Source organism: Toxorhynchites rutilus, chromosome 1 (assembly GCF_029784135.1).
Source record: "Toxorhynchites rutilus septentrionalis strain SRP chromosome 1, ASM2978413v1, whole genome shotgun sequence".
Taxonomy (NCBI): Eukaryota; Metazoa; Arthropoda; class Insecta; order Diptera; family Culicidae; genus Toxorhynchites; species Toxorhynchites rutilus.
This window is the reverse complement of record NC_073744.1, coordinates 95238038-95254479: the sequence shown is the minus strand read 5'-3', so window position 1 is coordinate 95254479 and position 16442 is coordinate 95238038. Positions and strand designations below refer to the sequence as shown.

General features: G+C 37.8%; 2 protein-coding genes across 2 annotated transcripts; one reads left to right on the top strand and one right to left on the bottom strand.

Annotated features, from left to right (window-relative positions):
- Positions 1 to 2117: 2117 nt before the first annotated feature.
- LOC129761203 (uncharacterized) lies at positions 2118 to 2933 on the bottom strand. The gene has a single exon (XM_055758918.1). It carries the CDS (start codon positions 2931 to 2933, stop codon positions 2118 to 2120), a length of 816 nt encoding a protein of 271 aa, XP_055614893.1.
- Positions 2934 to 8127: 5194 nt separating this feature from the next.
- Positions 8128 to 9237, top strand: LOC129776751 (flavin reductase (NADPH)). The gene is made up of 3 exons (XM_055782581.1): positions 8128 to 8527; positions 8586 to 8972; positions 9024 to 9237. Exons 1-3 carry the CDS (start codon positions 8455 to 8457, stop codon positions 9179 to 9181), a joined length of 618 nt encoding a protein of 205 aa, XP_055638556.1. The 5' UTR covers positions 8128 to 8454; the 3' UTR covers positions 9182 to 9237.
- The last annotated feature ends 7205 nt before the right edge of the window (positions 9238 to 16442 follow it).

The following is a 16442-nucleotide window of genomic DNA, read 5'->3' as shown; positions in this document are numbered from 1 at the left end:
ACCACTCGCACATTCTCGAAGATGCACCTAAACGATCAAGTTTGGCTATCAAAATATCGTGATTCACTGTATCGAAGCAGCTTGATATCAGTGTAAACACTATCAACTCCTTTATCCATTTCGTTGATACAAAACGACGTGAAAAAACGAAAGAAACCATGTTGGTGTGTTGAAATGTAGGTTTTGCAGGCCTGGAATATAACGTCGTTGATTATTATCTCTAAGCACTTAGATCCAGCAGGTAGCGAGGTTATTCCACGATAGTTTAACGCATCAATTTTACTTCCTTTCTTAAAAATTGGCTGCATATAAGACATTTTCCATGCCAACGGAAATTGCTGACATTGGAGAGAGATAGAATATAGCTTGCAATGGTGTTATCAACATGGCACTACATTTTTTCAATATGCACGCAGGAATGCCATCCGGACCAGGTGTCACAGATGATTTTAGCTTTTTCAGTGCCTTCTCTACCATCTCTTGGTTGACATTGAAAATGTCAATGTCCAGAACGTCCAATGGCAGGGAATGTGTTACTCGTTCAATACCTGATGTGCTTATGTTCGATGACTGGAATACGCTCGCGAAATGTTTAGCGAACAAGTTGCTTTTCTCTTCTGCAGAGGACGCGCTTACGCCATCCAAACGAACGGTTGATGGAAGGCCCATTTCAATCCGTTTTGAATTTACAAAATTCCAGAACTGTTTCGGATGGCGTCGTAAGTTGTCCTGAATACGTCTCACGTACCTGCTATACAGGTAACGGTTATGGCTTCGATGGAGGCGACTCGCTTGTCTGAATTCCAGCTTTGCTGGGTTACATTTTCGAGCTGAGTACCATTTCAGCATCTTCGACCGCCTGCGTCGAAGATACAGTAAACGAGAAGTAGACCAAGCTGGGTTTCGCCGTGGTCTCGACAACGGAACGCAAAGGGCGAAGCATTCGTGTAGTGTTTCATTAAAACGACTAACAGCGTCGTCTACACTGCTACTTTGACAAATGACCGACCAGTCAATTCGTGAAAGCATTGAGTTGAGTGCATCATAATCGACTTTTCCAAAATCACGTTTACGTTCATCGATGTCTTCTACGTATGCAGTTATTGTCGGGAAGTACACTGTGAAAACCAGACATGGGTGATGGGGGTCAGCATCTATAATGGACTCCGGAGCCTCGTCAATTGAACTACAGTCAGTTATAGATTCATTAGTGAATACCAAATCAAGCGTTCTGTCTAAGTGATTACGTATCACATTGCGCTGTCTCAATCCCTCAAAAGAAAGGCTGATCAAAAGAGTGCGGCAAGCTTGCGAAAAATTCGAGTCCAATGCAAAAGCATAGGTATTGTTCACTGATTTCCAGACGATCTGAGGCTGATTGAAATCTCCGAATAAAATGAGGCCATCCTTAATATTCATCTCACGATTAATTTCCGAAACAACGTCTACGTGAGACTGAATACATTCACAAACAGCCGATTTTTCTGGCGAAATATATGATACGATAACGAAGATTGATTTTGAGGCCATTGAAATTTTCACACAGACATTCTCCACGCTCAAACCTGAGGCAATTTGCACTATCGTTGCTTCATATTTGCTAGCAACAGCAATCAAAACACCCCCGCCGCGCGTTCTTGTACTGTTCAAAGCAGAACGGTCCGTTCGAAAAACGTTGAATCCATCACCGAACAACTGACAAGAGTTAATTCGATTGTCGAGCCATGTCTCTGTGAATATGAACACGTCGAAGCTGCTTTCCGACGATGCGAGGAAGACGTCAGTAATCTTGGTTCTAAGTCCTCGGACATTTTGATAGTAAAATCGAAGCTCAGTTTTTGGTGTATTGCAGATTGAGACAGTTGTGTCAGATGAACGGGGCGGAATATCTGCAGCGTTACTTGGTGGCATATGGTTCGGCGACGAGATGGTTGATAGCAACGACTGGGGGAATATTTCAGGAACATCTGTGGCAGCTCGGCGTGAGTTGGCAGAGGAAGTGAGCTGCAACTTAGGGTGATTGAGTGACAGGTTGGATAAATTTGAGTGAAAATACTCGCCTGTGATGGGAACCCGAGGATTCCCACCGTCAACAAGAAAGCGCGTCGTATCAGTTACTATGGCTGTATTAGAACGTCCGGTGGTACGACTGATGTTGGCGTCAGATGAATAACGGAGGGTTTCCGAAAATTTTGAATGGTGTGTTCCTCGAACTCGCGGAACATGATACCTTCTGGCCAAGTGGATGGGTCCAATGCGGTGGTTCTCAAGGTTGGGTCTAAGCCGACTTTGAAAGAGATGTACGTCATATTGCTCGTGTCAACTCCTTTTGCCACCAGTTTGACAACCTCCGGGTCATGAGACAACTCGAGATTCGCTCGAACCATTTTCTGCACATCTTGAATGGATACATCTGGTCGTATGCGGGACAAATAGATCCAAAATTTGGTCGTCGGCTTTTCAATGACAGGAACAGAGGTCACATTCTGCCCTACTTGTTTGGAACCCGACTTGCATTCGGGTACTTTATAATCCAAATCAGGACCACGAAGCCGTTTCGCCGCTCGAATTGGTTCAATTGTTGGCCAACGCTTAACCGCCGATGATAGATTGGGTGCGGGCTTTGACGATAGGTGTTTGATCTCCGTCTGAAGGTTGTTGATTGCTTCCGTAAGAGACACAAGAGGAGACTTCTCATCCGCCACCTTCGTTATGGAGCGAAGGTGCGGGTTTTGAAATAAATCGGCACAGTCGTCACACATCCAAAATAAGTTTCTCTTATGCGTCGTGAAATAATTCATGAGCGCACGTGTTACACCCGTCTGGCCTGCTGCACATGCCATATGAAACATGCGACCGCAGTACCCACGGCAGGTGATAAAATCAATGCCGTTGATTGTTTGACTGCACTTGGCGCAACTTTTCTTTTCCATGCTCATCAATATTTTCAAGCGAATCGCCTTTAGGTAGGCACAATACGTAACCAGCAGTACAGCGGGGATGGAAGCTTGCTCGAGTTAGTAGTTTCGATGTTTCTACACAGAATGGGATGATGAAACAATACTAACACGACACAGTAGCAACAGACTCAAAACATTCAAACAATTTTCGGTTTTTTCTGAGGAATCTGTCACAATACGATGAACATAACACTCGATACACAGTTTGTTGATGGTTTAAAAACGAATGGTCAATAGAATAAAAATTATCACGGTACAATAATACTCAAAATACTATAAAATAGTGGTACGCTCAAACACACATCTGACTTTAACAATGGTGATTGATGCTCTCCCGATATCGGTGAAAAGAACCTTGAACTTTGGCCATCCTTCATAGCTCCCGTCAAAAGTTGGTATCGGTGCTTTCAAGGGTTGTTGTGCACGATAACATGTGGTGCTGCTTGACTAACACCTGCGACCACCATTTGCCTAGGAGTAGCTTGGGCTTGGAAAAAATCCACCAATTCATTGATTTTCACAATGGCATCAGTATGGATTACATCGAAGTCATCGAGCTACTGGTCTTCTTCTTCTATTTTCCCAAAGGCGATTTGAGAAATAATCTTATTGTGTTTAGAAACGTATTCTGAATAATGCAATTCTAGCTTTTTGAAATATGCCTTTATTTGAACCACGTTGATAAGGGATGGATTTGTTAATGCTGCATCTGAAATTTTCACGATAGCGATTACGCGTGCCTTTATCTGTCCGCGCTGATGCATTTGCTATTTTATTTGTTCCATGGCTTCACTTCTTGTTCTTACTTTTGTTGGAGAATGTTCGATCGGAATAACACACACGAATAAAACGAAATCGCCGAAGCTCGCACTGACATGCACTGCCACCAAACTAAACCGGCAGTGGCGACTGGTAAATCACCGTAAAAGCTCTCACAGACTGCAGACTGACTTGTCGACCGATAGTTCGGTCGGCTTCCTAATCAATACGGAGAGGTATGCATGTGCGCACATTACACCGATTCAGTTGGGTCGGTTTTTGCACCAATAGGCCGATCCGACCAAACTAAAAAACAGTCTGTAGTGTGCGGGGGCTCTAAGGCTGATGTCACATTAGGCGGATTCCGCGAGTAAAACAGTAGCGGAGGATCTACAATGTATTGTGAATGAGCCATGTCACACAGAGCGGGGCGGTTTTGGAAGCAAATTCATATCGAGAAAAAAAGCCGTCGCGATATCCGTGGCGGCGAATCCGCCTAATGTGACATCAGCCTAAGTCTAACACATGCGGATCGATACGAACTCAGTAAACGCGCACGCGCACTGACATGTACAGTCACGAAACAACTGAATGACGACGGGTAAATTTAACACTCGCGGATCGATGCGCTGATTTATAAAATGGCACCGAAAAAACAACACCAGATAAAGTTTTTTAGAAAATAGCTATGGAAACGTTTTTCGGAATAACCACTGCCGATTCAATCACAAATGTGATGTTCTTGGTTGGTTCTTTCTCACTCTACAAACAACCTTCGTCAAATTTTCACACTAGAATGTTGGACTGCGTCTCGTTAATTGCTCGTTGGCAATTTTGGATTATTATTCGATGATGGGTTGCTGTACTCGCTGGTTATTAATTCCGAAGCTCACTGGTTTGCTGGACTGTTGCTCACAGGGTGGTATCCGGTTCGAAGGACCATGTTCGGGTGTTTTCAACATGGTATGATCGTTGACTGAACGTGGAACGAACGAACGTGATGAATTATAGAGGTTTTAAACTTTTCAGTTCATTCGCCTCTAGAAACGTGGAACGCATCGTGCTCGCCACTTTTATAGCGGATTGCATTGTTGCGCATTTTCGGTGGGCGTGGTTTAGGTTGCTGAGTATTTGTTCGGCACTCGGAGCGTCGGGCGCGAACTCTTCGAGAGGAGATATTTCATGAACCGAGTCAATAGATTATTATAGATTATTTCTCGAAATTTCATCCATTCGATATTTTTCGTTAAGTCATACGGAATATGAACTGTCTCACATGGATATGAGAAGAAGAGGAGCAAATCGAGAGATCTAGAACACTATCTCGTGCGATGGTTTTGCTATGCTAGTAGCCTCCCCAGTGTTTAGAGTCGTCATGTTGATATTATCGCACAGATCATAAATCAATGAGGCACGGGGATCATCATATAGTGATCCCCAACCCATTCCATGCGAATAGAAATCACCTATAATTAAACGAGGACCTGGCAAGGCTTCGACAATATCTCTGAGCTGTTGATGATAAACTGTAGTACTAGGAGGAATATAAATTGAAGCAATACAGAGGTCTCTACCATTGATTTTTGTTTGGTCAGTAACAAATTCCACTGTATAATAAGGATTGAATCCATGGCCTGTTGTGCTGAATTATCCATCAAGAATGTCTTCACTGCCGATAGTAGGCATACAATAAGGGTCTTAAGAGGCTCACTAACGTTTAGAGCATTCAAAATGATATCTACAAGAACTGCAAACGCCAACATACCAGTTTGAGGCTGTTGTTCAGATTGCGAAAATTGGGTTTTACTGCTGGAATTAGTTTGGACTGGTTGGTTCAATTCAGGACTTTGGATAGAAGGTGGTACTGAGAGCATCTGGTTAAAAGAGAAAGCGCGTAGGCCAGTAGGTACTGGCTTCTGTTCAATTGACACAGGTTTCTTCGAAATTGGCGTTCTATTGATGGGAAGATGGGAAGGACTGTCTTTGTTTTTTTCAGGGATTCCTTGAGAAGCCCAACAGCTTCCTGTATTAGTTGCGTTTGCAACACAGGTTCGTCATTGCGCAAAATAGCAAAATAATTTCCCTGTGTCTTAAGTAGAGATTTCTTCAAAATATCAGCGTAGAATTGCTTAGAGCGTTCTTTCAAAGAGCGCTTGATCCGCACGCTGTTTATATGCTGGGCATACGGATTGGTCATGAGGAGCTTCACCGCAATGAATACATTTAATTTTCAGTTTCGGGCATTCATCATCGGCATGTTCCTGTCCGCATTTACCACAACGTAATTTATTACAGCAAAATACATTCCTTCGTGAGACCTGGGGTGGCATTGCGCATTTCGAAACGAGTAACTCGTTTCGAGAAAATTCGAACTAAAATCGAAATGGTTTTAGTATTATGTATATTTTTCAAGTTCATATTTCCGGTGTACCAGATTTAGAGCAAAATTTGTCTCGTAGAGAAATGTAAATTTTTTGGGTTCGTAATCAAAGCTGGTCAAAGGCATATCAAAATGGTCGAAACGAACAAAAATAACTCGTTTCGAAATGCGCAATGTCACCCCTGGTTCAGTGATCACTCCATTGATCCCCAACTTCTCGACAGAGAATGTAGACACGATAGGGATTTTTAAAGCCTTCATACCTAAAAATATCATTTGCTTGGGCAAGGCTCACAACAACTACTCGCAGTTTGTCTCGCAGAAAAATTCTTCAATATTTTCGCTATTTTAATGGCGTCAATTGGCTTAGCCTTACATCTAAAAAAACGATATATGGCCCTGTCTTACCTTCGGGGTAAGCCTTGGGTCGGGAAACAAGCAATGTATTATGTATTATACAAGTTTCATGTGATTGCTTCTTTTGCTGAATATTGTGCCTTCAATGTAACGCTCTCGTTTTCGAAGTCCCCCAAATATTCATTTATTCATTCATTCAGAATTGCAACTAAAAACAAATGATCATTAAATCAACGATAGTCCTACGTCACCCTTGCGGTTATACCACAGATATAACCCACTTCCTGTTTTTAATTAAATAATTGGTTGATGTTCTTTGCATATTGAAATTATGTGGCACAAAATCTATCTGGAAGGCTATGGTTATCGTAAGAAAAAATAAATGAACAGAATCGATCAGAGCAAAAGCAAAAATTAGGCAAAAATTGCCGAATAATGAACAATAAATAATGAGTCTTGTACAGAAATTATTGGAATTTTCAAAACTGCCTTCTGATTTGGGAATAATAACATTATTGAAAAAGTTTTTATCAGAAAAAAAAAATTTCATTCTGTCAAAACTTTTTCCTGCAGTAAAATGAACTACAGGGACGTTCTTGGAATCAAATGATTGCTGATTCTTCTTTTTCTTCTTGAATGAGGTTAACGTTCCCTGTGGAACTTTTGCCGTCTCAATGTTAACAATGTTAACAACATTAACTAGCGTCATTTATTAATACATAGTTGAGATTTCTTAAGCCAAATAACACGTCTTAAATGTATTCCGAGAGGCAAGCTCTAGAATACGCGTGACCACAGTGCAAGTCGAAGGAAATTTCTCTGACGAAAAATCCCCCGGGATTTTTCGTACCAATCGTACCAGAACACCCGACATGATAATGTGAGACGCTAACCACTCGGCCACGGGTGCACTAAACGAATGCTGATTGCTAAGGTTAAATGGATTTACTATTGGCTTGGGTAATAAAACACAGTGTTAATCTACAAAATCTCTAGAAAACAGAAAAGCCGATTTTTATAGATACAAGCATTAACGTTTTACGTCTCAAAACTTGAAGCTTCAAAATGATGTATATCTCATCTTCATGCGTTGGTTTTTCACAAAGTGACAGCGTTTCTAAAATCACTTAAAACTTTCAATTTCGCGTCCGTTCCCATATTTTTGTCGAGTATAGAATTAAAATTAATTAAATTAATTATTTTATTGTCGAGTATAGAATTAACGTATAGAAATACTAGAAATAAGACATAGAGGCAGAGTTTTGTTTAAAAATTATTATTGAAGTATTATTTGAATCCTTTTTACACTTTTCCATGTGACACCGACTATAGGTACACTTATTACGAAGCTCCAGGAACACTATTACCATAATGGGTACATGGAAGTGGCATTTTCAAATATGTTTTCTATACAATTTAATCAATTAATCAACGATGTATCAGTGAGAATCTTCAAAACAGAGTTCAAACTGCTATGAAAAAGAATACTTTTGTATATTTTTGAACAAAAATAGAGTATTTATTCGAAAATTTCATATCTCCACCATAATTGGTACACCTACCCTAATTTGATAAGGAAAAGTAGATTTTCATTCATAATTTTAATTTTAAAAACCTGTTTATTCCGTCTGAAAATCAACTATTTTTTGACGCTCCCCTAAATTAGTAAACGAAGCGCAGTGCCGTCAACGCGGATTGTTCCATTGCATATCGCTACATCTCATTTTGCAGATAGCAACAGCATTCACAAAGTACCTAACAGAAAGAAACGTCAGGCTGTGTATATTGCTGTAGCATCAATTAAAGCTGCTCTAAAAGTCCGGCTTCGTGAAAAGGTGATTTATCTGTGAAGTGCATGTCAGCTGATCAGAATAGTCGCGTAAAACGCTCAGTCCCTGCCATAAGAAAAAAAAAAAGAGAGCAACTAAACTAGAAGAGATACTACATTATCACATTGAAAATTTGATACGGCTTAACGCTAATTCTTCAATTTGCGTGATGTCCAGACTTGTGATATTTGGAGGAACTGGTATGACCGGTCAATGCGTTGTGAAATATGCACTTGAAAAAGGTAGGATCATTATTACTAGATTGACATCACTGATGTAATGACTAGAGTTATTCTATAGGCCTAAAAACTCGAATAATGGTACGGAGTGAAACGACTGTACCGGATTGTTTCAAAAGCCAGGTAGAAGTGTTCAAAGGGGATGTTCTAAATTTTGACGATGTATCTCGGGCAACACAAAATCAGGATTTAGTATGCGTTGTTTTAGGAACACGAAATGACTTGGCATCAACTACAATGCTGTCTACCGGAATGCAAAATATTGTAAACGCTATGAAAACAGCGAACATGAAAAAAGTTTCGGTTTGTTTGTCTTCATTCCTATTCTTTGAGCCAGATAAGGTACCAAAGATGTTCGCTGACCTAACAGCCGATCATCGACGCATGTTACAAATAATACAGGACTCAGGACTAGAATACAGGGCTATTTTACCTCCACACATTGCAGGTAGGTTCATTCTTTTGCTTGATTATTATATATTACATCCCAACATTTCAGATGAACCATCGACAGAGTATGCCATTGCCTATAACAAATCGCCTGGATTTTCTCGTTTAATTTCGAAAATTGATTTGGCAAAATTTCTTATAGACTCATTATATAATGAAGAACACGCACAACAAATTATTGGTATTTGTGCAAAGACAGTTGCATGATTGTTATGATCAAACGTAATAAATTGATTTATATTTATATATATTTATATTCGTAAGGTAAATGATTTTGGTTTGTCCTGTCGAAAATATGACCAAGGTTTGTCCACTTTTTTCAATGCTTTAATTCCGCGCACTAGCGGCCCAATTCTATGTTTTAATAAGTTTACCGCAAAGTCATTGGAATAGCTTTGCTGTTGCACTCAAACAGACTCTCGCAACAACGCAGACGCACACACTCTCTCACACAAAAAACGCATCGCAGCTGCTCACTGCTCACTCTCTCACTATGTTTGTGTTTACGTCAAGAATACGAACATTTACGACCGTTTACGACTGTTCACGACGACCGCGCTTTATTTTTTAGCGATTTTACTTATAGTAAGACTTGTGTCAAATCAGGTATTCAATTGCTTCAAAACATATAAATAAAATTGTCTTTTTCCAGATTGACGGGAGTTTTATAGTATATTTTTGCGGATTCACATGTAAAAATCTACCTTGTATTGATGTCAGTGCGCCCCTCATTTGAGCTAACCTTTAGTCAATCACCAGATGAATATTTGGCACATATTCAGACCTTTTCTGGATTTTAACACTTACCAATATTAAAAACATCATCTTTGTACAGTATTTGTATCAGATTAACACACAGTCAATTGCAAAATTGAGTGTACAAACGCTACTTGACAATACTTTCCATTTATTTGGTATAAAATAGTTAATATTTTCGGATCACTAAGAACTAAAAAAAATATTTTACTAGAGCTTGTGCTCTTTTATTCACGCTTGCTTAAAGACTAAAATACAATTTGATCTTAAGCTCTAAAGTCAGCTCGCGTGCTGTGTTTATCTTTTCGGGTGGCCTGATTTCTGTCCTTGAAATAATGCTGACCGGCGGCTAGCTCATATCGTTGTTTTGATAAGTTATTATGTTTATGCTGGCGAGCTCCGTTCTCGCGATATCGGTTATGGCTGCTGCTAACTCCTTGTTTATGTTTACGTTTGGGCTGTCGCTAACTCCTCCCCTCTTAAATGATTTTGTCCTCAAAATTTGCTTGTCGTGCGATATGGAGTTGGAGTGTTTATGAATTCTTCGATTTCTCGTTTTCGTTCCTCTGATAAGTCGTTTGATGTTTTTGTTTCTGTTAAATTGATTTCCTCTTTGTCTGAATCTGGATCTTTGATACTCAGCTGAATGTTTGTATTAGATTTCCAAGAGTGTAAGCAGAAAATGGCTATGGCTATGGCTGCGACAATTATCAACGTCATTCCGAATGATTCAAAAATATTTATTTTCCATTGCAAGGAATTATTTTGTAAATGAAGAATTTCCAATTTATCTCGGTGTTCAAGTGTCAAATTTTGAAGGTATTCTACTGGTGGTTCATCAATGGTACTTATTTCATGAACAAGTAATCCTGTAGTTGGCTGATAAGATTTGCCGGTGAATTCATAATTAGTGTATGTTTCTCCATTAATGTAGAGATTGCAGTTGTGAAATTGTAAGAGAAATGATCCATTGAGAAATCTGTTAGAACTACTGCAATTTGATGATATTTCGGCTAATACTTCGTTAATGAAAATAACTTCATCATTAATTCGTTTGATGAGTCCTTTCGTGTAAACTTTTTCAAAGATACATGTTGAATGTCTTCCTCTAACGAGATAATTGATGCATTCTGTTGTAGGTTCCAGGTTGCTGTTATCACAAATGAATTTACTTCCTCCTCTGTCTTCACATGGTCCTTTGACTTCGTATATATGGGTTGAATTTTGTATTATGTAATTTTGTTTGACTGTTATACGTTTTTGATTCCTTATCACGGAGTCAATGTAATTGTATTGAAATTCATTTGGGCTTACATGAGGTACTTTCAAAATGTACATGATGTGTGAATTATTAATTGCAACTTGTACTTGTGATTGTGACAGGAGCTCTTCAAATGACGATATGTATATGTCTCGACTTTCTAGAAATGTACCGATTAGGTGAAAATCTTGAATGGATAGCAATTTACTGCTTGGGATGCCATGTTTTGCCATAAGTACTGCCTCTTCAATTGTTTCCACTTGGTCTTGAAGTGAATCCAAGTTTGAGAGTATAATTAGTTGATTTATTTCTGCCGAGTGATTTTTCATTCTTTCTGTTTCTAGGGTTAACACCTGGTTTGCAATTTTTGTGACTTCGAGTAATCGTTCTCCAATTTTTTTGTTGATTAATATCTGTTCGTTATTCTGACCGATGAGGGAGTTCATTGATGAGTTAATTATGCGGAGATCTTCAGCATCAGGGTTTCCGGCGATCCACTTCCATACAGTGCCTATGGTGTCCCATCGTTTGTGTCTTCTTTTGAAAGGTTTTATTTTCAAATATGTTTCTAATAATTTATAATGTTTTATTTGTATCAATTCGTATAATGCATTGTTAGAATATTTGTTTTGGATTTCTTGATCGAGATTTTCAATCGTTGTTTCTATTTCATTTAGATTTATTGGGTGGGCAACTCTTACGTGACCTATCTTTATTTTTGCAATACCTAAAGGTATTATGGCCAGAGGATTATTGGTTAAATCATGTACTTGTAATAGTGAGTATGCTACAGGTACGCAGAGCGCGAGCCTGAAAAGATAGAAGATGATGTGGAGTGGTTAGTTTTATTTTACACATTTTCTGAGATTCGATTTATGAATTTTTCGTCCTAATTCATCAATTACAAAAGTTTCATGATCTTCTTTTATTTTTATCTTTTTAAATTGTGGGTCTCTTTTAGATACAGTATTTGTTTTTTCGTATGCGTAACAATTTTCTGGGAATTTTAAATATTTTGGAACTGTAATTTTATTATTTTTATTTTGATATATTTTAATTATTCGATCCAAATTTTCTTGTCTTTGTTTTGCAAAATCTGCGAATGACAGGTTGTCTCTGTTAACTCCAAGATATACATTTTTTGGGGTGTCATTTGTGAATGAATGAATTGTATTGTTGTATTTATGCACTGCTAATTGAATTAAATCATTCATTGGAAGATTCGGACTTGAGTTTCTGGTGCATCTCATTATTTCGCGTATGGTTGAATGTGCTCTTTCTATTTGACCATTTGTTTCTGAATGGTTTACTGGGGTTTTATAGATTTGAATACCTAAATTTTTAATGTGTTGTTCTATTATTTCTGATGTAAATGTTCTTTCGTTGTCGATTACAATTGTACAAGGAATGTCCCAATCGAATAGTAATTCAATAAGGGCATCTTTAACATGTGCTATTGATCTGGACTTTATTGGCTTTATTTTAACAAATTTTGATAATTTATCTATTGAAGATAGATATAAAAAGTATTGATTATATATAAAAATATCAATATGCACTATTTCTCCTGGGTAATGTGGTATTGGTGTTTCTACTGGTAATATTTTTTGTGGATGTCTATCATATTTTTCCGTTTTACAAGTTTCACAATTTTTGATATAATTCATAGTTATTCATTTTTGGAAAATAACATTTTTTTATTAATTGAGCCACATTTTTGCTTCATCATTTAATTTAATGGGAAAATTTTTTGATTCGTGTTTAGTTATTCGGCGGTGGCCATCCTCCCCTCTTAAAAGGATTGTTAAGGGTTTTGCCAACTTTGCATAATCTTTGATAAATCGTCTATAATACCCTGACAATCCAAGAAACATTCGTAGTTCCTTGATGTTAGTAGGTTTTGGGTATTTTTTAATAGCTTCAACTTTCTTGGGATTTGGTTTTAAACCATTTTCGGAAACGATAAATCCTAAAAATTCAACTTCATTCTTCAAAAATTCTGATTTATCTGGTTGTATCTTGAAATTAGCTTTTTTCAAAGTCTCTAGAACTTTTTGTAAATTTTCCAAATGTTCGTCGAGGGTTTTTCCGAAGATAATAATGTCATCTATATAAACATGACATATTTTTCCAATGTGTTCTCTGAGAACATCGTCCATTACTCTTTGAAAAATACTAGGTGCATTTTTTAATCCGAATGGTAAACGAATGAATTCGTATTTACCATTATTTACTGAAAAAGCGGTTTTCTCAATGTCTTTCTCATCCAAGGAAATTTGATGAAAACCTGAAGCCAAATCTAAAGTTGTGAAGTATTTATTGTTGCCAAGGATTGCTAGAACCGTAGCTGTTTCGGGAATGGGATATTTGTCACTTATCGTTTGGGAATTTAGTTTTCTATAATCGATTACTAGTCTGTACTTTTTTGTATTGGATGCGTCTTCTTTTTTTGGAACTATCCAAACTGGAGAATTATAGGGTGATTTAGATGGACGAATTATTCCATTTTTCAAAAGTTTTGTTATCTGATTTTCAACTTCTTGTTTCAAAGCTTGGGGATAGGGATAGGATTTTGAATATATGGGATCGTTATTGTTAGTTCGTATTTCTGCTTTGACTTTTGTGGTAAATGTTAGTTTTTCATCTGGGGGCTGGAATAAATCCTGAAAATGAGATAATACGTTAATTAATTTCTGCTTTTCATGTACCTGTAGGTGATCGTTTCTAATGTGGATCTTGTTGACTTCTTGTAATTGGTGCTGTAATAATGGAATTTCATATTTGTTATTGATTATTATTTTTTCTTTTGATGTATCAATGACTGCTTGCAGCTCCTTTAGCGTATCATGTCCGATTATGGCGTCAAATGTCCTTAGATTATGCATATGGAAAAATTTAATATTTATATTGGAATATGGTTTGAATAATTTTGCTTGTGAGTATTTGCTGATTTGGAGATCTCCTCCAACTGAAGAAACTGTGAATGGTTTTTCACTTGATGTGAAATAACTGCATATTTCGGATGAATATAGTTTTTATTTGAGCCGGTATCGATTAAGATTTTCAATGGTTTTTTCAATTTTCCATAATACAAAAAGTAAGGCAGGGTAGATTTTATCCTAAAAAATTCAACTCTGCTTATTCATTTATTTCTTCGGTTTCAGATTCATTTTGTTCTTGTCTTTCTACTTGGTTAGTATAATTTTCAAAAGATTGACCTTCCGGATAACTTTCTTCTGTTAGGTAAGGGATTTGTTCAAAGTACTGTGGAATGTCAGGATTGTCATTATTCATTCTATATTCGTTTGTTTCAATATTAAATTGTCTCGGTCTCTTATTTGGGAATGGAGGTCTATTTGCATAATTTATTTGGCGTGATCGAATTGAATGATCTACTTCCATCGGTTCTACACCATTGTTGGGTTTTGGAACGAATGGATTATTCTGAAATTGGAATCTTGGTGGGGGTTGAGGATTTGGTTGTTGTGGTTTTGAATGCTGAAATTGGTTTGGTTTAAATATGTTCTGTTGTGGGAATCGGTTAAAATATTGGACAGGATAACGAGTTAGTTGTTGATGACCAAAATTTGATGCATGATTCGGTTTTGGAATGAAAGGTTGAGCTCTAGGCGGAATTCTAGGTGCTGGAATCGGTTCATGTCTTGGTCTTATCATGGTTTTTCTGTATTCTGTATTCTGGTACGTAATGCAGTATGCATACGCGTTCGCCAATGATTCTGGTTCATGATTCTTTAAAAATTTTCCAACATCACCACTTAGTCCTCGAATGAAAGCATCTATAGCTTTCCTATTATACATATCAATCATAGCCTTTGAGGCTTCCGGATGACTATATGCAGGATTTGTTTTAATTTGATTAGCGATTAAAGAAAGTAATTTATTTATTTCATCATAGAAGCATTCAAGTGTTTTTCCTGATTGAGTCGAATTCATCAACTGATAATCAAGAGTAGTCAAATCTCTCTTCTCACCATAATAGGTTAAAAGAGTTTTTTTGATTAAATTCCAATTGATATTGACATCGGAATTCACTAGTGCACTGTTCGCCTCGCCCTTTATTTTCCTTCGGACGGCTGTACAGATCGCGTAAAATTTATTTCTCTGATCTACGGTGCTGTTAGCATTGGGTTGATATGCTCTCACTAATGCATCAACATCTCGTATCCAGGCACTCAATTCATTTGATTGTCCATCAAAAACCGGAATTTCTTTAATTAAATCGGGAAGTTTTCCAATTGGGGATGGATCTGCAGGTGTTCCATCTGGATGCACATAAATCAAAACGGGGTCACTATAATCTGTTGCCGGAAATGCAATGTTCATGCTTTCCAGTACATTCAGTCTGTTCAAAATATCTTCTATTTGATGGGCCATTGTGAGGAAAAAAAATTTTTTGAACCTTATGATTTCTATATAATAATGAATTTTATTAGTTTTTGGTTTTCTGCACACTTTTTATAGTTGTCAGGGGCAACAAATTAAATCAAATAAGTTCACTTGTTTAATACTGTTTATTTATTTCACTTTATTATTAAAAACTTTATTTATTTATCTCACTTTTTCAACTACAAAAAATTAAAATTTCACTTACCAAACTAATCCAACCATCATGTGGGAACACCACACAATTGCGGGAGACGTACCTCCAATCAACAATCCTCTAACAGTGTTGATATTGGAAGGCTCTGGACGCGCGGCTGGGGCGTTGTCGACTCCTATTATTCCGAATCCTGTAGTGCCGGGTTGCACTTCGAGATGTCAGGATCCACGGGAACCCAGTTGTTAGCAATTAGTCCCGGTACGGCGGTTGCTTTCCTTTTTGTTCCAACTACACGTTTTCACTGCACTTTTCACTACTCAGGAGCCAGTCCGTACGGCTGCGTTAATTAAACGCGGTCGTAATTGCGAGTGTTAACTTTTTTGCGAGTGAAAACACTGAAACTGTCAGTTGTTGTAACACACTGAGTCTTCTTCAGGTATCTCAATTTTCACTCAATTAACACTTTTTCACTTACTGGGTCCCTATTCGGGCGCCAGTTAATATTTTCGGATCACTAAGAACTAAAAAAAATATTTTACTAGAGCTTGTGCTCTTTTATTCACGCTTGCTTAAAGACTAAAATACAATTTGATCTTAAGCTCTAAAGTCAGCTCGCGTGCTGTGTTTATCTTTTCGGGTGGCCTGATTTCTGTCCTTGAAATAATGCTGACCGGCGGCTAGCTCATATCGTTGTTTTGATAAGTTATTATGTTTATGCTGGCGAGCTCCGTTCTCGCGATATCGGTTATGGCTGCTGCTAACTCCTTGTTTATGTTTACGTTTGGGCTGTCGCTAACTAAATGTTTTGAATACTTTGATTCTTTTGATGCATATTAATTACTCACACATTGACCTAGCTAAATTTAACTGAAATTCCGCGAAAAGTTTTC